The 24,800-nt window shown below is 36.1% G+C and overlaps 1 protein-coding gene across 1 annotated transcript in view; it reads left to right on the top strand.

The window, feature by feature from the left end:
* The window catches only part of myo1d (myosin 1D), a 157,427-nt gene that overhangs the window by 78,514 nt on the left and 54,113 nt on the right, over window positions 1-24,800 (top strand). Inside the window, 4 exon segments of the mRNA NM_001423964.3 lie at window positions 1,789-1,927; window positions 2,019-2,123; window positions 2,209-2,322; window positions 10,100-10,254. Coding sequence (NP_001410893.2) covers window positions 1,789-1,927; window positions 2,019-2,123; window positions 2,209-2,322; window positions 10,100-10,254 — 513 coding nt within the window.

Raw genomic sequence — 24,800 nt, 5'->3', positions numbered from 1 at the left:
GTGCCCGGTGTAAAAGTAATAAAGTGAAATGTCTCTGACTCAATGCATCACTTTCAAGGCTTTATCATTGTTAGACAAGGAATTTTTTTTTTTTTGCTGTAGGCTTTTGTGTTTCATTGGTGTTTAAGCACAGAACAGAAAGGCTGTCTTGTGTTTCACTGGGCTGTTGTGCCCGGAGCACATATTGATCTTTGGATCAAAGTCTTGTTGGAGATCTGTTCACAATAGCCTTAACACGTCTCTGACCTCGAGAAAACAATAGAGAAAAACAACTTGTTAAAAAGTCCAACTGTGTCCAACATTATTTAGATGTTAATGACATAGAATAAAAATAATGTTATATTATTAGCAACTTGAGTGAGAAATCTCACTGAGATGAGCTGAAATTACTGCTATTTACTAATTATCAACCTTTTCTCTGTATTTTGTTGTTTTTTGGATTAATGTAGAGAAATATGCCAATTTGGGCTATAAAAATAATAATGTTAAACATCTTATTTTTCATTTGGAAGAAATCACATTAGTAGATTACAGTTTGTGGCATTAAATAACAAAATTGTCATATATTCAGTCATTTATATTAATATAGTTTAGACAATACAATGCTTTAACTTTATAAAAAATAGTGGACATTTGGTGGTATAGCCCTGATTTTCAATTACGATAAAAGAAAACTTTTTATATTTTTTTATATTTTTAACTTTATGAAACAAAAAACCCACATGATAATGTTCTAATTTAAAACTTTATTTAGTATGATCATTTTTTTTATTATTGTTTACTTGGATGTTATGCAATTATTATCATCCTCCTCCTGAACCTGCAAAAATGTTCATGTACAGGGTGATTTAAAAGGAGAATACCACAACTTTGAAAATCGAGAACTCTGCAAAGAAGAAAAGGAAAGCTAAGCTCTGTCTATCATTGATTTAAGGAAGCTCTGAAGTTTTGAAAAACTTAAAGTACTCTTCACATTGATTAATTACCCATGGTTCCATCATGTTTCTTTGAATAAATACAGATTTTCAAAGTTGTGGTATTCTTTTTGAATAACACTGTATTTATTTAGGTAGTACTATTTATTGATTATTCATTTTTTTAACAATGTTTCTTTTTTACACGCAGAAATTATACAGAAAACAATGTTTGAATTTGAATCCCATATCTTCCGTGATCAGTCAAAAATAATTAATTATCTGTACACAATTTAAACGACAAAAGTGTAAGTCAAATTAATTTACTTCAGTATGTTTCACTTTAATTTCTACATATTTTGAGACCAACTTTAATTCATTTTCTATTCATTTATTAATTTTCCTTTGGCTTAGTCCCTGTATTTATCAGGGGTTGCCACAGTTAAATGAACCGCCAACTTATCCAGCATATGTTTTACACAGCAGTTGCCTTTCCAGCCAATCCAGTACTGAGGAACACCCATACAATCTTCCATTTCCACACATTCACTATGGCCAATTTACCTTATTCATTTCACCTGTGCCGCATGTCCTTGGAATGTGGAGGTGACTGGAGCACCCAGAGGAAACCCACACAAACACAGGGAGAACATGCAAACTCCACACAGAAATGCCAACTGACCCAGCTGGAGCTCAAACCAGCGACCTTCTTGCTGTGAGGCAACAGTGCTAACTATTGAACCACCGTGTTCAATAACAGTATAATGATCAATGTAATGATCAATGATCAAGAATTTTCAAAGCAACATTTATATTGTATTGCATCAAATGCTGTATAAAATAGTTTTTTCGTGTATTTGTATTGTATATGTAGATGGTGGGCCTGGACGCTGATTAAACCCCTTTCTCCAGAGAAGACTGTGCAGATCAGGGCAAAAGTGGCCACATTGGAGTGTCTGAAGGGTCAGAGAGCAGATCTCGGACTGCAGAGAGCATGGGAAGGAAACTACCTGGTTAGTGTTTAAAATGTTTAAGTATTTGAAACTAACATCTGGTTTAAATAAATTACAATGCATGTTTAACAAGTTTTTTTTGTCCTGTTAGAAAAAGGACAGTCCTGGGACAGCGTCTTCCTTTACTCTGGTGTCCAGTGATCTGCAGAGGAAAGATAAGTTCATGAGAGTCCTCTTCTCCAGCAATGTCCGCAAAGTATGTGCTTCATTGTTTTCAGACTGTCAGCATAGCAAGAGTGGCATTGTTAATATTAACCTCTGCAATATTATCATCTCAACAGATCAATCGCTTCAATAAAGCAGAAGACCGAGCGCTGCTCATCACTGATCGCCATCTCTACAAAATGGATCCCCTTAAGCAATACAAGCCCATGAAGAGCATCCCACTCTATAATGTAAATATCAGCACTGTTCTAACTCACTTAATCATAGCTTGCATTCACACTGCAGCATAATATGTCTGCCAGTCATATTTGTGATTCATACAGTTTGATAATGAAAAAGAATGCCAATCACATCTTTAATTGTAGGAAAATGACAATGGATAGCTCATATGATATTATGTTCTTATGAGTTGAATTCAAATCGTATTGTTTTTACATCCTTCCTGATTTTGTTAATCCTTAAACCCAAAGCATTTCATTCTGTACTGAATTTGTGGTAGAACATCTTGTCTTTCCATTTACAGTTTACATAACATATAGTAGCTTGGGTCAAGCCGTTGTTTAAGGATTATAGCTTTAAATGGATTTAGATTTGGAATGCTGTCCATGAGGTATTTATTTATTTACTAATGTATTTTTGTTTTTATTTTTTTATTATTATTATTATTATTTTTTAAAGGGATAGTTCACCCCAAAATAAAAATATACTCACTATTTATAGTTTCTTTCTTCTGTTGAACACAAAATGCTCATAAACAAAGAAGATATTTTAAAGAAAACTAAAAACCTGTAACCACTGACTTCCATAGTACTTGTTTTTTCTTCTATAGTAGTAAAAACAAATACAATGGAAGTCAATGGTTACAGGTTTCCTGTTGTCTTCGAAATATCTTCTTTTGTGTTTAACAGAAGAAAGAAACTCATAAAGGTTTGGAACAAGTAGTGAGTAAGTAAATGATAACAGAATTTTCATTTTGGGGTAATCTCCTTTAATATAACATTTGATCATATAACATATAACATTTGTTTAACTTTGCTACTGTACATACTTTGTTTTTAAAATCACAGCTCAGATCATGAAGGGAAAACTAATATTTTGGTAGAAATCATGCTGCATTGCTTTTTAGTAAGCCAAGTTGTGACGGCAATGCTTTAGTTTGTTTGGGGACGAATTAGATTGTGGTGGGTTGTATAATACTTTATTATAACATTATCTTGAAACGCACTAGTCCTTATATGTGTTAAAATAATACAAATTATTGCCAGTGAAATAGCACATACTACATACAATCCAACAGTTGAATAAACATCACCATATATCAAAAGAATCATACACTCAATAGCTAAATTCTTCATCAGTCAAACTGACATAATTTTTATTGAGATATAGATAGCATACAGTATAGCGAAATGTCACTCGACTGCTTTGTTTGGATTTTAGCAACTATATTTTTGACTCTTTATGCAGTTTGTGGTCCGACTTGTTATATTTTATGCAATTAATCAAACTAAACTAACACACCCTATTGTAGTGAGAGCAAAATAAATGAATTAACATGTCCTGCCCCTTAACAAACTAAACTAACACATCCTATAGTAGTGAGAGCAAAAGAAATGCATTAACACATTAAATTATAGTATAAATCCATCAGAACTCTCTGTTCTTCATCTCACACAAACATCAATAGATTTTTTAATTGCTTTGTTTATGGTTCAGATAAGAAATTGCTTCACGCTGATAAATCTATGATTGCTGGAATAGAGCAGTTAACATCTCTTGATTAGCAGAAGGTCACTGCCCGGCTGAACCTGACCTGCCCCTCACATATATTTATTGCCCCAGCAACAGAGAATCACACCAGTCAGGGGAAATGGGGAAAAATTATTTATGTGACACTTCACACCTTGAAGACATAAAGGACATCACGGTCGCTCATTGCATTATTAAATGCTTTTGCTGGAAGCATGTCCTAGAAAAATACAGAGATATTATCCCAAAAAATAAATAAATAAGCACCACGCTAATCCCCCCCAAAACAATCCACTCTGCTCCTCCTCCTCTCCGCATCCATCTCCCTCTCCTCTGTTGTCATGCCAACATCCCAGGGGATGGGGTTGTCATGGTGACGGAGATCAGCTGATGTCTAGTATCGTTCCGGCATGTGCACAGATTTGCCTCCTCTGTGTGCTCCTTCTGCTCAGGCTTGTGTGTGTCTCTTCGCACTTCTGTGGTGTTTCTTTGTTTTCATCTTCTCTCTCCTGTTGCAGGCTCTTTATATTCTTGAATGCTCTTTGTAGTCCTCATTTGTAGTCATTTATGAGTCATTTACCTCATCATGATGAGTGGAAATGATAATAAAATCAGTATAGAGAGGAGAGAAGAAGATTTACACCCTATAGCACACAGAAATACACTGCATGATATCAATATTTGACAAAAGAGTAGGAGCTGTAGTATTATGTGTTTGGTTAGCGATAATGAGACTCATTCGATTAGAGACTCCAGGGATTCTCAATCCATGTTTCTATAAGTATTATGGGGATACACTCTTAAAGTGCCCTTATTATGATTTTTTTTCATTAATGTTATCGTCCATTAAGTATGTATGTGAAGGTAAAATGTTTGTAAAAAAAAAAAAAAAAAAGAAATCAATTCAGTCGACAGGAATTCCAGTTATATGTACATAATGCCGTAATAGTTTCCTCATTGGCAGCATTGGATTTTCTGAATCCCTTGCATGTATTCTTGCATTTATGAAATAGTTCTTCTAGGATCTCTTTACATCTATGTAATAATTGCATATAAACTCTTGCATCTATGAAATGATCATGGATCAACTTTCTGCTTGGTATGAATTGCTTGTGCATATACTCTCTTTACTGATGTTGTGCTTGTGATGAAGGTTTTGGTTGATCAACCAGTTTATCAATGTCATCATTGGACACTGACTTCAACTGATGTACAGTAGTAAAGTCGGTCACACTTTACAATAAGGTTCATTAGTTAATGTTAAGTAATGCATCTACTAACATGAACAAACAATGAACAATACATTTACTACTGTATTTGTTTATGTTATTTAACGTTAGTTAATGAAAATACAGTTGTTAGTTCATGTTAACTCACAGTGCATTAACTAATGTTAACAAGCATGGACTTGAATGTTATTATTGCAGAAGTAAATGTTCAATTATGATTAATAAATGCTAAACAAGTGTTGTTCATTAATAGTTCATGTTAGTAAATGCATTAACTAATGAACCTTATTGTAAAGAGTTATCGTAAAGTCTCCGACTCGCACTCAACTTTATTACCCCGTTTAGATAAACTAAAATTGCACCAAGGTGCCGTAACACAGGCGAAGTTCCATGTACACATTAACAAAATATAACCACACAACATACAATACACATCATTTTTAGGTAAATCTCCCTCACCGCTGGACTCATTTAATGACCTAATGGCCACCATTTTAAAAGAATTCCTAATTTTTTTTTCTCCTGCAAATAGAAGCTCTAAAACGATATCCTGATGTCAACAGTTGAAACATAGAATACAATGGGTGATCCGGGGTTTATGAGATACCCTAAGCTCTGTTTAAAACATAATTATGGTAAATTACCATTGGACTAGTTTGGTTAAAACCAATGATCTTGCCTGCCACCTTCACCAGGCAACACAACCTGTTTTTATTTGACAAAGTCTGATTACCGTACCAAGCTACAACGCAAAAAAGATAAAGCAGATTCTATAAATTGTTTATAAAACAGTGTCATCATAGAAGTACAAACCCGAAACGTTCTTTGTTAAACTTTTTTATAGACAGACTGATTGTTAGGTTGAAATGTCAACATATTGTCAATAACGGGCCCTAGATATGTATGAATATAAAATTATAAAATCAACGCAGTCCTTACTGCGTGGAGTATTTATGATCTCTGATGGAAGGAAAACTTTTGTCAAATACAATTGAAGACAATGTTTTATTTTTATTTGAAATTATTAGCCCTTTTGAAATCTTAATTCTTTTACAAATATTTTCCAAGTGCTGTTAAACGAAAATATTTTTTCAACACACTTTTAAACATAAAAGTTTTAATAGCTGGTTTCTTTAATAGTAGTTTCTTTTGTCCTTTCCATGGCAGTACATACTATTACTAATTACCATCACTAGGTCAGTTTAGCAAGTCATTGGACAACAGAGTTTGTTGTGTAGCCAATTGGTAAAAAAAGCTAATAAAAAGGAGCCAATATTATTAATAATAATAATGCTAAAAATAATAAAGTCACACATTATTTTGATGGTCCATTTGTTAAATTTAAGTTACATTGCATCTGCATGCCAATTGATTCTCATTAGATAATTAGTAGAATGTTTGGTTGGGGTTAGCGTTGGGGTTAGGGTTAGTGTAAGTTGACATGTACTTGCAAAGTCTCTTATAGTCAGCTAAATCTTCATTAAAGGAGCAGTATTAAGAGATATTAAGCAGTCAGTCTACTTATACTAAAATGGACCATCAAAATAAAGTCTTAACAATAATAATAACAATTTTAACTTTTTTTAAATATTATATATTTATGTATCTTTATATAAGACTTTCTTTAGAAGAAATAGTATAATAAAACATACTGTAAAATAAAAAAAATCCTTCTTCTGTTAACCAACATTTTTTATTTCTACAACAGACTCATTTTAAGCAATCAACTAATCACAATAAACTGAACTGAACAAAACTTGCTCTTTGAGAAATTTGTTGATTTTAAATGCTATTATGAGAATTATAGTGTTTTTTTTGTTTTGTTTTGTTTTGTTTAGGTTTTTGTTTTGGATTCACAAACAAAATTGTAGGAGATCTCTAAAATAATAAGAGGAACCTTTTAAATATAATTTTAGGTGCACTTCAAAAACAAAGATTCTTTTTTGGAGAACCTTGGGCATCCAATAAATCCTTTTATCCCTTCAGGTCTATTTTACAGTGTGAAAAGGGTTCCTTAGATTTTAAAAATGTTCTTCACACAAGGAAGAAAAAAAAACTGGAGTGATTATTAATGTCGTGCCTTTTGTAGCTGTCCTTTAAATATTTACTCATACTGTAAGTGACAAATTGCTCATTTCCGGCATGCCATAATGACTGTATTATCATTTGGTCCTAATTTGTTCACACCAGCTGTCACCCTCCCGCACACATCTTTTCTCTCTTAGTCCATCAGCAAGATCTTTGTAATGGTTCTTTTTAGCTGAGCTTCAGTTTGTGATAAATGAGGGCAAGATAAATGTTGCTAACTGTGGTGTGGAGTCCTTGGTTTCTTAATCTATTCAGCTAGTGATTTTTGCCAAGGAATACTGATCCGCAGGGGAGTCTGTACACTCGATTTCCCCCTAGCTGTTTTTTACTGTAGTCCAGACTGTGTTCGGTAAACCCTAGCCTCTGTCTGGGTGAACAAGAAAGATGAAAGCCAAAGATAGTTTACCTTAAGGAAAGTGCTTAATCTGGATAAGAACACTTTTGTACATACACTTGCTGTTGTATTTACATCAGATAGGGATGTCTGAATGTCCAGTTTTAGAAATGTAATCTTTTTAATCAAAAATGTAAACAAATTAAAACATTTTTTAGCACAAGTTTTTGCGCAGCTATGAAAAGTGATCATGTCATAGTCAAATGTTTTTTAATTATGTTTTTCAAGGTAATGTTTTCAAATTATTTTACAGTTCATTAGATTACTATGTCATGAATGCAAATCTGAATTATGAACATCAAAGTTAGTATTTCTGGTTTCTGCATTTACCAACCTGAGCGGCATTGCCATGTCATAAAAATATTGATGATTCCATTTACAGATCAAGAGAGTCTATAATTTACTCTTTCATTTCTAGACAAATGACCGTTTTACTTTGGGAAGACTATAATCATTTATTGTCATGTCATATACAGAAACTCAAACATCTTCATCATGACACATCAAGTCAACAAATTCAAAAGCTTAATGTTATGAAATTTTGACTCTATTCAAATATATTGATCGTGTCCAGTAGTATTTTCTACTTTATAATAATAACTGAGCAAAATTATAATGATAATTGATTTTAAATAGGGTGACGCGTGGCGCAGTAGGTTGTGCTGTCGCCTCACAGCAAGGTCACTATTTTGAGCCTCTGCTGGGTCAGTTTGCATTTCTGTGTGAAGTTTGCATGTTCTCTCTGCGTTCGCGTGGGTTTCCTCTGGGTGCTTCGGTTTCCCCTGCAGTCCAAAGACATGTGGTACAGGTGAATTGGGTAGGCTAAATTGTCAGTAGTGTATAAGGGTATCCGCTGTGTAAAACATATGCTGGATAAGTTGGCAGTTCATTCCACTGTGGCGACCCTAGATTTTTAAAGGGACTAAATGATGTTAAGTAAATATTTAGGGAATAATTGCTCAGTTCATTCATTTTCCTTTTTCTTAGTCCCTTTATTCATCAGGGGTTGCCACAGCAGAATGAACCGCCAACTTATCCAGCATATGTTTTACACAGCGGATTCCCTTCCAGCTGCAACCCAGTACTGGAAAACAGTCATACACTTTTGCATTCACACTCCTACACTACAGCCAATGTAGTTTATTCATATCACCTATAGCGCATGTCTTTTGAGTAGGTAGGAAACCAGAGCACCCGGAGGAACCCCATGTGAACACTGAGAGATCATGCAAACTCCACACCGAAACTGGCTCAGCAGGGACTCAAATCAGCAAATTTCTTGCTGTTAAGTAACAGTGCTAATCACTGAGCCACCCTGGCACTCAGTTCAGTAGTTCATCAATATTTTTATTTAACATGAATACAATATAATTAAATGAAAAAAAATTGTAAACATTCGTTCATTTTTCTTCAGCTTAGTCTCTGATTTACCAGAGGTCACCGCAGCAGAATGAACCTCCAACTATTCCAGCCATTTTTTGCAGCATATATAAAACTCATTAAGAGATATAAAGCTCATTAATACTAGCTTTGTTATACATTTAGCATGTAATAGAAATGCAACGTCATTTGCAAATTGTAATAAAGCTGAATTAGTTTAAAATTTAATCTTTAGATGAAAAACAAATCTAAATGAGAAATGTTGATTTGGCAGTTAAATAAAACATATTTTTAGGTGATGTAATAAAATTACTATAAACTAAAGCTGATAATTTCATGCTAATTAGAAAAGAATCTTAAATGCTCAAAATTACCTTAAAAAAAAGTGAAAACATTCATTCACTTTCCTTCAGCTTTGTCCTTTGATTCATCAGAGGTCGCCAAAGGGGAATGACTCGCCAACTATTCCAGCATATTTTTTACACAGCAACCCAACACTGAGGAGACCATGCAAACTCCACACGGAAATGCCAACTTGCTTAGCCGTAACTCAAACCAGCGACCTTGTTGTGAGGTGACAGTGCTAACCACTGAGCCACCCAATTGCTCAGTTGTTCATCAATACTTTATGAAAAAAATAAAAGATAATTTCAAAATTGGAAATATTCTTTTTATTTATTTTCCTTCGCCCTAGTTTATGATTTATCAGAGATCACCACAGCGGAATGAACTGTCAACTATTCCAGCATATGTTTTACACAGCGGATAATTTTTATGTTAATTAGAAAAAAAATCCAAAATACCCAAGATTACTATAAATTATAAGTGAAAGACAATTTTAAATATTCATAAACTGTATAATAGTAAATAAAGCCAATTTTAAATATTCATAAACTCTATAATAGTAAATAAAGCCAATTTTAAATATTTATAAACTCTATAATAGTATATGAAATGCTAAAACATGAAAATGCAACTGGTTCTGAAGGTCATCTGCCCCATTAGCATGCATCACACCTTGTTGCTAAATAATGAATTGCTGATGCATAATGTTTCCAAAACACGTTAATGAGAACTAGATTATGGCAGTGCCTATTAGCACATGGTGGTCTGCTTTCTCTGTATGTGTGCTGCTTTAACACTCATCACCCTTTCTCTCTCTTTCAGGTGACCGGAGTGAGCATTTCCCCTGGGAAGGACCAGCTGGTCGTCTTCCATACCAAAGACAACCGGGACCTGATCGTGTGCCTGCAGGGCATGGTGCCAGCGGGAGACAGCCGCATCGGAGAGCTGGTCGGGACCCTGCTTAGCCACTTTAAAAGGTAACACCAACAGGGGGCGCTCCTGAGAGACATAGCAGGGCATTGTGGGCGGAGCCAGGGCACTTAAGGCAAAGAATGCCAACCATAATAATTCACTCACTCTGCTGTCTGTAATGCCAGTTCAGGGCATTTGAGGACAGAGTAGTCAGCTTGGTTCTGTCAGATTGGTACCCCCCTATGGCTTTTTTATGAAAAGTTAGTGTCTTCTAGATTTAGTAGTTGCCTTTAAGCCTACTAGAAGCTGCCAAATACAAAATGCATGGTGCAGAAAGGAGATAAAATTCAGTATGTTCTGCGTGATGTTTGTTAAATTATGCCCTGGTGTGTCAGGCTGAAGGGTTACACTTCCTGAAATCGATGGGTGGTAGGCATTATAATCGCATTTTTGATGTTTTTGTGTATGGATTGCGAGTCAGAGAAAATGGGATTTGCTGTCTGGGGTTTGTGAAGTGTGTCTGTGCTGAGATTAGAGGAAGGTCAAAAGATACGGGTAAGATGAGGGCAGTCTGAATGAATGTTTCTGTGTCATGTGGCTGTGTCTTTTAGCCAAATGAGTCAGGCTGACAGGGCAGATTATTATTTAGAAACACAAACACACAATCATAAAAGTAGTACCCTAGAAGTACAGTACCCTTAAATGAACTTTTAATATAACACTGCCGTGACCCAGTATTGATCTTTGAATTCATATTAGATGTTTATCAATTTTGACATTGCAAATGTTTTTTATCTATATTTATTTTAACATTTTATTTGTTTTTTGTAGTATATTTAGCCATTTATTTTAAATATCAAATTTTATTTTGTAACATTCCACTTTAGTGTTTCTGCAAATTCAAAAATGACTGTTTGCTGGGTTAATGGTCATGTAATTTAGTCCTGATTTTCCAAGGCACAAAGGAAATATTTGGGTTCATATCAGCTGAATTTAGAGGATACATAACAGAAATTCACCAGCGTGTTCCTCAAACCATTCCTTGTCAATTCTGTCAGTGTGGCATGTCTATCGCCGACAGAGAACTCAGTGGCCTTGAATAGGTGCACAATTCCATAGTGATGTTTAGATACCAGACAGCTGTCATGGGGTGTGTTCTGTTGAGAAAATAGGGCCTAACATTTTCCAAGAATTTGGCGCTTAAAGCAGAAACTGCCATCACAAATTTGTATTGTCTGAGAGTGATGCCATGACCTTTGTTGGTACAGAAATTGTCATCATATGTGCTTGGCCATCCATTGATTTGATCCTTGAGTGACCCAAGCTTACTATAAATGGATTGTTTTCTTCCTGTGCTATCTTCATTTTGGCAGAATCCCCCCTTCCACCCCATCTCCTCCTTTTCCTCCCTTTTCTAAGCTCTAGAGACCTAAATTTTCACAGTATGTCTGCTAATATTTTCTTCTTCTGGAGAAAGTCTTATTTGTTTTATTTTGGCTAAAATAAAAGCAGTTTTAAATTTTTTAAACATCATTTTTAGGTCAATATTATTAGCGCCTTTAAGCTATTTTTGTTTTTATTTTCTACAGATCAAACCATTGTTATACAATAACTTGCCCAATTACCCTAACCTGCCTAGCTAACCTGATTAACCTATTTAAGCCTTTGAATATCACTTTAAGCTGTATAGAACTGTCTTGAAAAATATCTAGTAAAAAATTATGTACTGTAATCATAGCGAAGATAAAATAAATAAGTTATTAGAAATGAGTTGTTAAAACTATTATGTTTAGAAATGTGGAAAAAATTGTCTCTCTGTTAGACAGAAATATAGGTAAAATAGCGCTTTATTTTTACACATTTTTTATGTTACAACCCTATTCCAAAATGGATTAAATTCATTATTTCCTCAAAATTCTACACAAAAAAACCCATAATGACAATAAATAAAATAAAATAATTGTTTTAAATTTATTGAAAATAAAAACCCGAAAAGTCACATGTGCATAAGTATTCACAGCCTTTGCTCAATACTTTGTTGATGCACCTTTGGCAGCAATTACAGCCTTTTTGAAAGCTCAAGTCTTTTTGAATATGATGCCGCAAGCTTGGCACATCTGTCTTTGAGAATTTTTGCCCCTTTCTTTTAGCAGTACCTCTCAAGCTCCATCAGGTTTTATGGGAAGCGACTGTGTACAGCCATTTTCAGATCTCTCCAGAGATGTTCGATAGGATTTAGGTCTGGGTTCTGGCTGGGCCTCTCAAGGACATTCACCGAGTTGTTATGAAGCCAGTCCATAGATATTTTGGAGGCGTGCTTTGGGTCATTGTCCTGCTGGAAGATGAACTGGTGATGAGGGGTGAGTGGTTTTCTTCAAACATAACATCTGGCATTCAATCCAAAAACTTCAATTTTAGTCTTATCAGACCAGAGAATTTTTTTTCTCATGGTCTGAGAGTCCTTCAGATGCCTTTTGGCACATTCCAGGCGAGAAGTGGCTTCCGTCTGGCCACTCTACTATACAGGATTGATTGGTGGATTGCTGCACAGATGGTTGTCCTTTTGTAATTTCTCCTCTCTTCACATAAAAACCCTGGAGCTGGAGTGACCATTGGGTTATTGATCTGCTCCCTGACTAGGGCCCTTCTCCCCTGATCACTCAGCTTAGATTGATGGCTAGCTCTAGGAAGAGTTCTGGTCGTTCCAAACATCTTCCAATTATGGATGATGGAGGCCACTGTGCTCATTGGAACTTTCACAGCAGCAAAAAATTTTCTGTAAACTTCCCCAGCCTTGTGCCTCGAGACAATCTACAGACAATTCCTTTGTCTTCATACTTGTTTTGTGCTTTGACATGCCTTTTCAAATCATGTCCAATCAAATGAATTTACCACAGGTGAACTCCAATTAAGCTGCTAAAATATCTCAAGAATGATCAGTGGAAACAAAATACATCTGAGCTCAATTTAGAGCTTCACGAGAAAGGCTGCAAATACTTCTGTACATGTGATTTGTCAGGTTTTTTATTTTTTATTAAAAAAAATATTTTTTCACATTGTCATAATAGGGTATTGTGTGTAGAATTTTGAGGAAATAAATAAATGAATTCAATTCAATTCGGAATAACACTGTAACATAAATGTGAAAAAGTGAAGCACTATGAATAATTTCTGGAGGCACTGTATTTTGCCAGTTGGATTGTAGTTTGACTACAAAAATAACTGCGCAAGTAAACATGCACAGCAATATCGAGTTGCCTTACACAGACACTTCAATGCTTTTTGTTTAAATAAAGCCTCTGTATTCCCCCAAGTAGACTGATTTTTTTGGTGAAAACACCTTGCTAACGTTTCGCTGCTAATGACCTGCAGTCGTAAGCGCTTTCTAGATCCATCCATCAGCGTGATCCATTCACCGAACAAAAGGCCAGGCTCTGAGGCTGCTTTCCTCTCCCTGTAGATGTGTACTTAACCTTTATCTCTCCTCTGCTGTCCGGCCTGAGCTCTAGCCACCGCACAGAGGCTGCTTCTTCACTTCCTATCACCATTTCAACGGTGACGTCTAGGAAAGAGCTTGTGCAGCAGCTTTTGGGAGTTTGCAATACTAAAACTGTAGTCTGTTTAAATCATTTTCAGTGATACTGAACCTATCACATTATGCACGGTGTGGTCGTTAAGTGACTTAGGATCTCCAGGCACGTTTCGCTGAGGTTTGACACTGAACCGGTTTGACTTTTCTGCCAGAGTGGCTTCACGGGGAAACTGCAGACATAACCATTTTTCCCTGCCTGTGCTATGAATAGATTGAAAGAACAGCCTATGTATTGAAAATCATTCTGACTGGCACAGTCTGTACCACATGCGAGTAAATGCGTAACCCTCTTATCTGCAGTAAGAATGTTGTCAATAAAGTCTCTGATAACTCTGCAGTAAGAGGATTATTTTTCTAAATGTACACTTTCTCTCTCTACATTTTTTTTTTCTCTGAGACCTGCTATGTACTTATCGTTCTCATTATTCCTGCATCTTTCTGGCTATATTCCAACACAGCGATCAGCTTTGATGTCTGCTGTCTCTTTAGGCAGCATTTAACCTTTCTTTACATATAGCATTCTGCGTGCACACAGGTGACTAGAGCCATAATTAATTTCACAGTTGAGCCATGTTTATGTTAGCATGTTGCTAAGCTAAAAGTGCTAATGGTAATAAGCATAGAAAGAGATAACACACACATTCAATAAACACATTGTTGAATTAGTTTAATTTCATTCATACATTCATTTTCTTTTCAGCTTAGTCCCTTTATTAATCTGGGATCACCAAAGCGGAATGAACCGCCAACTTATCCAGCACATGTTTTATGTTTCCAGCTGCAACCCATCAATGGGAAAAATCACAAAAATACACTGCGGACAATTTAGCTTACCCAATTCAACTATACCGCATATCTTTGGACTTTTGGGGGAAACTGGAGCAGAGGTTGTTGAACCGAGCTGAGGCTTGAACCAGTGACCTTCATGCTGTGAGGTGCTACCCACTGCACCACCGTAACACCAAACACCATAGTTTTATACACATTTTATTGTAGGTATTAATTTTGTAAATTAAATCTACAAATACCATGTTTTTTTATTAGAAATTAAATAAATATTATGAAAAATATAGAACTTAATGTTCTTGTTGTGTTGGCGTGGGTTTCCTCCAAATGCGCTGGTTTCCCAGACAGTCCAAAGACATGTGCTATAGGTGAATTGAATTAACTAAATTGGCCGTAGTGTTTGTGTGTGCACATGAGAGTGTATGGGTGTTTCTCAGTACTGAGTTGCATCCGCAATGAAAGGACTTCCGCTTTGTAAAACCTATGCTGGATAAGTTGGCAGTTCATTTCGCTGTGGCGACTCCTGATAAGTAAAGGGACTAAGCCGAAGGAAAATGAATGAATGAATAAATTAATTTATATTTTATGTGATTTCACAAAATTTTTTGGAACAATTCATTCAACTAAGTTTGTGGAGGAATTGACCCAAAAATGAAAATTCTGGCATATCATGCCATTCTAAAACCACAGTCTCAGATATTTTCTGTTTTGAAGATGTACCATTTTGAAAAACAGACTGAATTTGAAATATTATTTGTTGGTTTGTTGGTAATTTTCTTTTTCTAGTGAGGCTGAGATGAGATTGAGATGGATAAAAACTGAATATAGTTATTTTATCTAATAATATTTTTTTTTTCTTCTGGAGAAAGTCTTATTTGATTTATTTCTGCTAGAAAAAAAACATTTTAAGTCAATATTGCCCCCTTTAAGCTATATATTTTTCACATAGTCGACAGAACAAACCATTGGTATACCATAACTTGCCTAATTACCCTAACCTGCCTAGTTAACCTAATTAACTCAGTTAAGCCTTTAAATCTCACTTTAAGCTGTATAGAATCTCTTGAAAAATATCTAGTCAAATATTATTTACTGTCATCATGGCAAAGATAAAATAAATCTGTTAGTTGAATTGAGTTAGTAAAACTATTTTGTTTAGTAATGTGTTAAAAAAAATCTTCTCTCCATTAAACAGAAATTGGGGAAAAAATAAACAGGGGTGCTAATAATTCTGACTTAAACTCTATATATAAATATTTATATACCTTCATGTAGTTTTTATTTGTCATTTTGAATAGACTTTCTTGTAATTCATTCATTACTCCCCCAACATACACAGTTTTTTAATAATGTAAAATACCTAGACTTTTAATACATTCTATAATTATAATTTGTAAAGTTCATTTTAGTTTTTTTGTTGTAAAACAAAATAGTTTTAGTCTTAAAATCAGTTCCCTTTAAAAACAGCACATTCCTCTTACAAAATTAATGCATGCTTTGGAAAAGCTTCATTCCTCATTAATTTTATAATACCAAAGTTGCAAGGAAGATTAAACTAGTACATTTTAAAAATACTGTCGTGTTCCTCAGAACATAAAGAAACCGGTTTAAAAAAACAACATGAGGGTGAGTAATTAATGACAACCATATATATATTTTAACACCCACCCATCTTTCCAAAGTTTAGCCTGTGAGTACTCTGTATTTCTCTTATCCTACCCTACTTTCTCTCTTCTCCTCCAGCGACGAGATGTAGGAGATTAAATATTTAAGGTTGTGTGACTGCAGCTCTATTTTTAACCAGGCTCTTCATCATTGGCATGCAGAGCACACAGAAAGCACTGCGCCTCTTTCTCTCTACAGAGGGAATACCTCATCTCTCCAGCCGTCACACCTGCCTTTAAACATTATTCAAAGAGTTCCAAGCTACAAGCTGACAGATAAACACACACACATGGACACACATCTTTCTCCATCACTGTAGCTGTCAGTCATCCTGTCACAGATATCAAAATACATCTCACTCGTGCACCGAACAGAACGTGTGAAGACCCGGGTCAGGATTAGCTGAACTATTTTCAGTCTTAAGCTTCTGTTGGCTACTTTGTTGCAGCAAGAAAAGTCTTCAGTCCCCATTATTAGCCCGTGTAACTCTTTCAAAAGAGGGAATTCCACTGCGAGATGCCAAATCCAGTGTGTTTGTGTAATCTGTTTAAATTGGGCTTGAAACAAAGGTGTTGGTGTCAGCTCAGCTAGTGTCTCATCTGAATGAGGACCCTTGTCTCTATTGATCACTGTGGCTTGAACTAAAAGGCTCTGTGAGATGAAATGAAAGAGTTCTCTACAGGAATTCATTAAGTCTGTCTCCTTTTAACATTTCTCTGAGGGAATGAATGGGGTCTTTCGGACTCAAATCCCGTTGCAGTGCTCTTGGGAGAGTAAGCAGGACTTTGCTTGTCATTTCTGAACCTCTGACATCATTATAGTGTTAAGGATTAGGGGTCAAAGACTTGTGCTTCAGGCAGTAGAAAGCAAATGGGGGGATTTTCATCTCTGTCATTGTAATTAGGCTGGCTTGTGTAGCAAGCCAGACTACTGTTATCCTATTAAACTTATTATTAGGCTGGCTTGTGTAGCAAGCCAGACTACTGTTATCCTATTAAACTTATTATTAGGCTGGCTTGTCAAAGCCAGACTACTGAAATGCTATTTAAACTTATTAGGCTGGCTTGTCAAAGCCAGACTACTGAAATGCTATTTAAACTTATTATTATTTTTTTTATTTTTTTTTTTATTAATCTTCTGAGACTAAATTTCTAACTCTATCTCCTCCTAGAGCTTTTGAGCTATTACCACCAAACTTGCTCCAGACCTCCAAACTATTCTCACTCGTGTTGCTATATCTCCTCAAACTGATCCGACTTTCGGTTTTCCGAAAAACGTCCCGGGACTGTCGGAAAAATCCCATAGGCTTAACATTGGATCAAACTTTGTGAGCTCATAACTCTGCGTCAGACTGTCGCACAGACTTCTAACTGGGCTCATTTAACTCAGACTATCAAACTGCCAATGACTGATCACCTTTAAACTTTCTAGCCACGCCCTAGCAACCACTTTTGGACCCTAGTAACTGTCCCATAGACTTCTATTCAAAAGACTCTCATTGACTTAACATGGGATCAAACTTTATGAGCTCATAACTCTGCATCAGACTGTCTTACAGACTAATGGCTGAGCTCATTTAACTCCGACTACCAAACTGCCAATAACTGATGAGCTTTTAACTTTCTAGCCACTCCCCTAACTACCACATACTGCACCCTAGCAACTGTCCCGTAGACTTCCATTCAAAAGACTCTCATTGACTTAACATGGGATCAAACTTTGTGAGCTCATAACTCTACATCAGACTGTCATAGAGACTAATGGCTGAGCTCATTTAACTCAGACTACCAAACTGCCAATAACTGATGAGCTTTTAACTTTCTAGCCACACCCCTAACTACCACATACTGCACCCTAGCAACTGTCCCGTAGACTTCCATTACAAAAAACTCTCATTGACTTAACATGGGATCAAACTTTGTGAGCTCATAACTCTGCATCAGACTGTCATAGAGACTAATGGCTGAGCTCATTTAACTCAGTCTAGCCAGCAGCCAATCACTGATGGCCTTTTAACTTTCTAGCCACACCCCTAACTACCACATACTGCACCCTAGCAACTGTCCTATAGAATGTAATTAGGTGTGCTATCGAATGCTTATAATTCTAACATGCTAATGACATGCCAATCATGCTAGCAACATGCTACTCATATGCTAATCATGCTAATGACATGCTAACTCATACTGGAAACATGCTAATGTAATGCTAATTTGTACTAGAATCATGCTAGTAACATGCTAATTCATACTAGACTAATGTTAATAACTGGCCTACATGCATATCTTTGCTTAGCAGTGTCCTATTGACTTGGGGGATGGCTCATCTGACTCAGACAACCAATGAGCATCTCAATATGATAATGAAGCTCACAAGCCACGCCCCCAAATTGATTCCATAGACTTCCATTAAAATAGGCCAAGATGCATATTTTTGCATAGCAGTGTCATACAGACATGGGGGTTGGTTCATTTTACTTAGACAGCCAACCACATTCAAGTGCACTCTGTAACCTCGCCCATAGCAACAAAACAGAGTACCCTAGCAACCATTCATCAACAGCTATATCTCAGCATCAGAACATCGTAGAGACTTGGAGATTGGCTCGTTTGACTCATGCTAGCAAACGGAACTTCCTAAATGCTACACATGCTAGCAGTGATTAGCTACATGCTAATATTGACTAGCCAAGTACTGTAACTTGCTAGAAATGCTTACTAAGTATAAATGTTTTATCAAGCATGTATGTGAGGCTTGCCTAGTAACCAACCAGGGTACCCTAGCAACTGCCTAGAAACCACCCAAATTACCCTAGCAACCGCCTAGCAACCACCTAGCAACGGCCTAGTAATGCCTTAGTAAGGGCCTAGCGACCACTCAGGACACCCTAGCAACCGCCTAGCAACGCCTTAGCAACCACTCAGAATACCTTAGCAACCACCTAGCAACACCTTAGCAACCACCTAGCAACCACTTGGGACACCTTAGCAACCGCCTAGCAACACCTTAGCAACCACCTAGCAACCACTCAGAACACCCTAGCAACTGCCTAGCAACGCCTTGGCAACCACCTAGCAACCACTCAGGACACCCTAGCAACCACCTAGCAATACCTTAGCAACCACCTAGCAACCACTCAGAACACCCTAGCAACCACCTAGCAACGCCTTAGCAACCACTCAGAATACCCTAGCAACCATCTAGCAACCACTTAGGACACCTTAGCAACCACCTAGCAACACCTTAGCAACCACCTAGCAACCACTCAAAACACCCTAGCAACCGCCTAGCAACACCTTAGCAACCACCTAGCAACCACGTAGGACACCCTAGCAACAATCTATCAACACCTTAGCAACCACCTAGCAACACCTTAGCACATGCTAATTCGTGCTAGAATCATGCTAACAACATGCTAATTCATGCTAGAATCATGCTAACAACATGCTAACTTCATGCTAGAATCATGCTAATTCATGCTAAAACCGTGCTAGTAACATGCTAATTCATACTGGAATCATGCTAGTAACATGCTAATTCATGCTAGAATCATGCTAATAACATGCTAATTAATACTGGAATCATGCTAGTAACATGCTAATTCATGCTAGAATCATGCTAATAACATGCTAATTCATACTAGAATCAACCTAATGACATGCTAATTCATACTAGACTCATGCTAGTAACATGCTAATTCATACTGGAATCATGCTAGTATCATGCTAATTCATGCTAGAATCATGCTAATAACATGCTAATTCATACTGGAATCATGCTAGTAACATGCTAGTTCATCCTAGAATCATGCTAGTAACATGCTAATTTATGCTAGAATCATGCTAGTAACATGCTAACTCATGCTAGAATCATGCTAATAACATGCTAACTCATACTAGAATCATGCTAATAACATGCTAATTCACACTAGAATCATGCTAATTCATACTAGAATCATGCTAATAACATGCTAATTCATGCTAGAATCATGCTAGTAACATGCTTATTCATGCTAGAATCATACTAATAACATGCTAATTTAGACTAGAATCATGCTAGTAACATGCTAATTCATACTAGACTCATGCTAGTGACATGCTAATTCATACTAGAATCATGCTAATAACATGCTAATTCATGCTAGAATCATGCTAATAACATGCTAATTTATACTAGAATCATGCTAGTAACATGCTAATTCATACTAGACTCATGCTAGTGACATGCTAATTCATACTAGAATCATGCTAGTGACATGCTAGTTCATACTAGAATCTTGCTAATAACATGCTAATTCATGCTAGAATCATGCTAATAACATGCTAATTCATGCTAGAATCATGGTAGTAACATGCTAATTTTACTAGAATCATGCTAATAACACACTAATTCATGCTAGAATTATGCTAGTAACATGCTAAATCGTGCTAGAATCATGCTAATTCATGCTAATAACATGCTAATCCATGCTAGAATCGTACTAATAAGATACTAATTCATGCTAATAACATGCTAATCTATGCTAGAATCATGCTAATAACATGCTACTTATACTTTTTCAAACTGTTTTTAAACTAAATAAACTATTACCAACAGGCTTTGTCAAGCCAGCCTCAAAGTTTGTCTCGACGAACTTTACTGTCTAGTTATTAGGCTGGCTTGTGTAGCAAGCCAGACTACTGTTATCCTATTAAACTTATTAGGCTGGCTTGTGTAGCAAGCCAGACTACTGTTATCCTATTAAACTTATTATTATTTTTCTATATTATTCTTCTTCTGAGACTAAAAATTAAACTCTATCTCCTCCTAAGCCATTCAAGCTATGACCATCAAACTTGGGTCAGACCTCCGAACTATTCTGACTCGAGTTGCTATATCCTTTCTGACTGATCCGACTTTCGGTTTCCCGAAAAACGTCCCGGGACCGTCGGAAAAATCCCATAGACGTAACATTGGATCAAACTTTGTGACCTCATAACTCCACATCAGAATGTCACACAGACTTCTAACTGGGCTCATTTAACTCAGACTATCAAACTGCCAATGACTGATCACCTTTAAACTTTCTGGCCACGCCCTAGCAACCACTTTTGGACCCTAGAAACCGTCCCATAGACTTCCATTGCAAAATGCTCTCATTGACTTTACATGGGATCAAACTTTGTGAGCTCATAACTCTGCATCAAACTGTCCTACAGACTAATGGCTGAGCTCATTTAACTCAGTCTAGCCAGCAGCCAATTACTGATGGCCTTTTAACTTTCTAGCCACACCCTAACAACCAGATACTGCACCCTAGCAACTGTCCCATAGACTGCCATTAAAGAGGTTCAGACTGATATTGTCATGCTGCAGTGTGATAGAGACATGGGGGTTGTTTTTAACTGTTCATACTGGCAAGAAGCTTTGATACATCATCAGTCTAAGCTGTCAATCAACTCCATAGCAACAAAACAGACTAACCTAGCAACGATATGGCACCAGCTATATCTCAGCATCAGAACATCGTAGAGAGGCGGGGGTTGGCTTGTTTGACTCATGCTCTTACACCATCTATCTATCTATCTATCTATCTATCTATCTATCTATCTATCTATCTATCTATCTATCTATCTATCTATCTATCTATCTATCTATCTATCTATCTATCTATCTATCTATCTATCTATCTATCTATCTATCTATCTACCTTTATCTATCTACCTCTACCTATCTATCTATCTATCTATCTATCTATCTATCTATCTATCTATCTATCTATCTATCTATCTATCTATCTATCTATCTATCTATCTATCTATCTATCTATCTATCTATCTATCTATCTATCTATCTATCTACCTACCTATCTATCTACCTATCTATCTATCTATCTATCTATCTATCTATCTATCTATCTATCTATCTATCTATCTATCTATCTATCTATCTATCTATCTATCTATCTATCTATCTATCTATCTATCTATCTATCTATCTATCCATCCATCATGCTAACAACATGCTAATTCTTGCTAGAATCATGCTAGTCACATGCTAATTCATGCTAGAATCATGCTAACAACATGCTAATTCATGCTAGATTCATGCTAATTTATGCTAAAATCATGCTAGTAACATGCTAATCCATGCTAGAATCATGCTAACAACATGCTAATTCATGCTAGATTCATGCTAGTAACATGCTAATTCATGCTAGAATCATGCTAGTATCATAATAATTCATGCTAGCATCGTGCTAACAACATGCTAATTCATACTAGAATCATGCTAGTAACATGCTAATTCATGCTAGAATCATGCTAGTAACATGCTAATTCATGCTAGAATCATGCTAGTAGCATGCTAATTCATGCTAGAATCTTGCTAGTAACATGCTAAATCATGCTAGAATCATGCTAACAACATGCTAATTCATGCTAGAATCATGCTAGTAACATGCTAATTCATGTTAGAATCATGCTAACAACATGCTAATTCATGCTAGAATCATGCTAGTAACATGCTAAATCATGCTAGAAGCATGCTTACAACATGCTAATTTATGCTAGAATCATGCTAGTAGCATGCTAATTTATGCTAGAATCTTGCTAGTAACATGCTAAATCATGCTAGAATCATGCTAACAACATGCTAATTCATGCTAGAATCATGCTAACAACATGCTAATTCATGCTAGAATTGTGCTAATTCATGCTGAAATCATGCTAGTAACACGCTAATTCATGCTAGAATCATGCTAGTAACATGCTAATTCATGCTAGAAACATGCTAACAACATGCTAATTTATGCTAGAATCATGCTAACAACATGCTAATTCATGCTAATTCATGCTAACAACATGCTAATTCATGCTAGAATCATGCTAACAACATGCTAATTCATGCTAGAATCATGCTAGTAACATGCTAATTCATGTTAGAATCATGCTAACAACATGCTAATTCATGCTAGAATCATGCTAGTAACATGCTAATTCATGCTAGAAGCATGCCAACAACATGCTAATTTATGCTAGAATCATGCTAGTAGCATGCTAATTCATGCTAGAATCTTGCTAGTAACATGCTAAATCATGCTAGAATCATGCTAACAACATGCTAATTCATGCTAGAATCATGCTAGTAACATGCTAATTCATGTTAGAATCATGCTAACAACATGCTAATTCATGCTAGAATCATGCTAGTAACATGCTAATTCATGCTAGAAGCATGCTAACAACATGCTAATTTATGCTAGAATCATGCTAGTAGCATGCTAATTCATGCTAGAATCTTGCTAGTAACATGCTAAATCATGCTAGAATCATGCTAACAACATGCTAATTCATGCTAGAATCATGCTAACAACATGCTAATTCATGCTAGAATTGTGCTAATTCATGCTAAAATCATGCTAGCAACATGCTATTTCATGCTAGAATCATGCTAGTAACATGCTAATTCATGCTAGAATCGTGCTAACAACATGTTAATTCATGTTAAAATCATGCTAACAACATGCTAATTCATGCTAAAATCATGCTAGTAACATGCTAATTCATGCTAAAATCATGCTAACAACATGCTAATTCATGCTAAAATCATGCTAGTAACATGCTAATTCATGCTAGAATCATGCTAACAACATGCTATTTCACGTTAAAATCATGGTAATAACATGCTAATCTATCTATCTATCTATCTATCTATCTATCTATCTATCTATCTATCTATCTATCTATCTATCTATCTATCTATCTATCTATCTTTTCATACTTTTTATAACTGTTTAAACTAAATAAACTATTACCGTCAGGCTTTCACAAGCCAGCCTCAAAGTTTGTTCTCAAACTTTAAGAATCTAGTTATTAGGCTGGCTTGTGTAGCAAGCCAGACTACTGTTATCCTATTAAACTTATTATTATTAGGCTGGCTTGTGTAGCAAGCCAGACTACTGTTATCCTATTAAACTTATTATTATTATTTTTATTTTTCTATATTATTCTTCTTCTGAGACTAAAAATTAAACTCTATCTCCTCCTAGGCCATTCAAGCTATGACCATCAAACTTGGGTCAGACCTCCGAACTATTCTGACTCGAGTTGCTATATCCTTTCCGACTGATCCGACTTTCGGTTTCCCGAAAAACGTCCCGGGACCGTCGGAAAAATCCCATAGACGTAACATTGGATCAAACTTTGTGACCTCATAACTCCGCATCAGAATGTCACACAGACTTCTAACTGGGCTCATTTAACTCAGACTATCAAACTGCCAATGACTGATCACCTTTAAACTTTCTGGCCACGCCCTAGCAACCACTTTTGGACCCTAGAAACCGTCCCATAGACTTCCATTGCAAAAGACTCTCATTGACTTTACATGGGATCAAACTTTGTGAGCTCATAACTCTGCATCAGACTGTCCTACAGACTAATGGCTGAGCTCATTTAACTCAGTCTAGCCAGCAGCCAATCACTGATGGCCTTTTAACTTTCTAGCCACACCCTAACAACCAGATACTGCACCCTAGCAACTGTCCCATAGACTGCAATTAAAGAGGTTCAGACTGATATTGTCATG

This window comes from Danio rerio, chromosome 12, assembly GCF_052040795.2.
Source record: "Danio rerio strain M-AB ecotype USA chromosome 12, GRCz13ab, whole genome shotgun sequence".
Lineage (NCBI taxonomy): Eukaryota > Metazoa > Chordata > Actinopteri > Cypriniformes > Danionidae > Danio > Danio rerio.
This window is presented reverse-complemented; position numbering and strand designations above follow the sequence as displayed.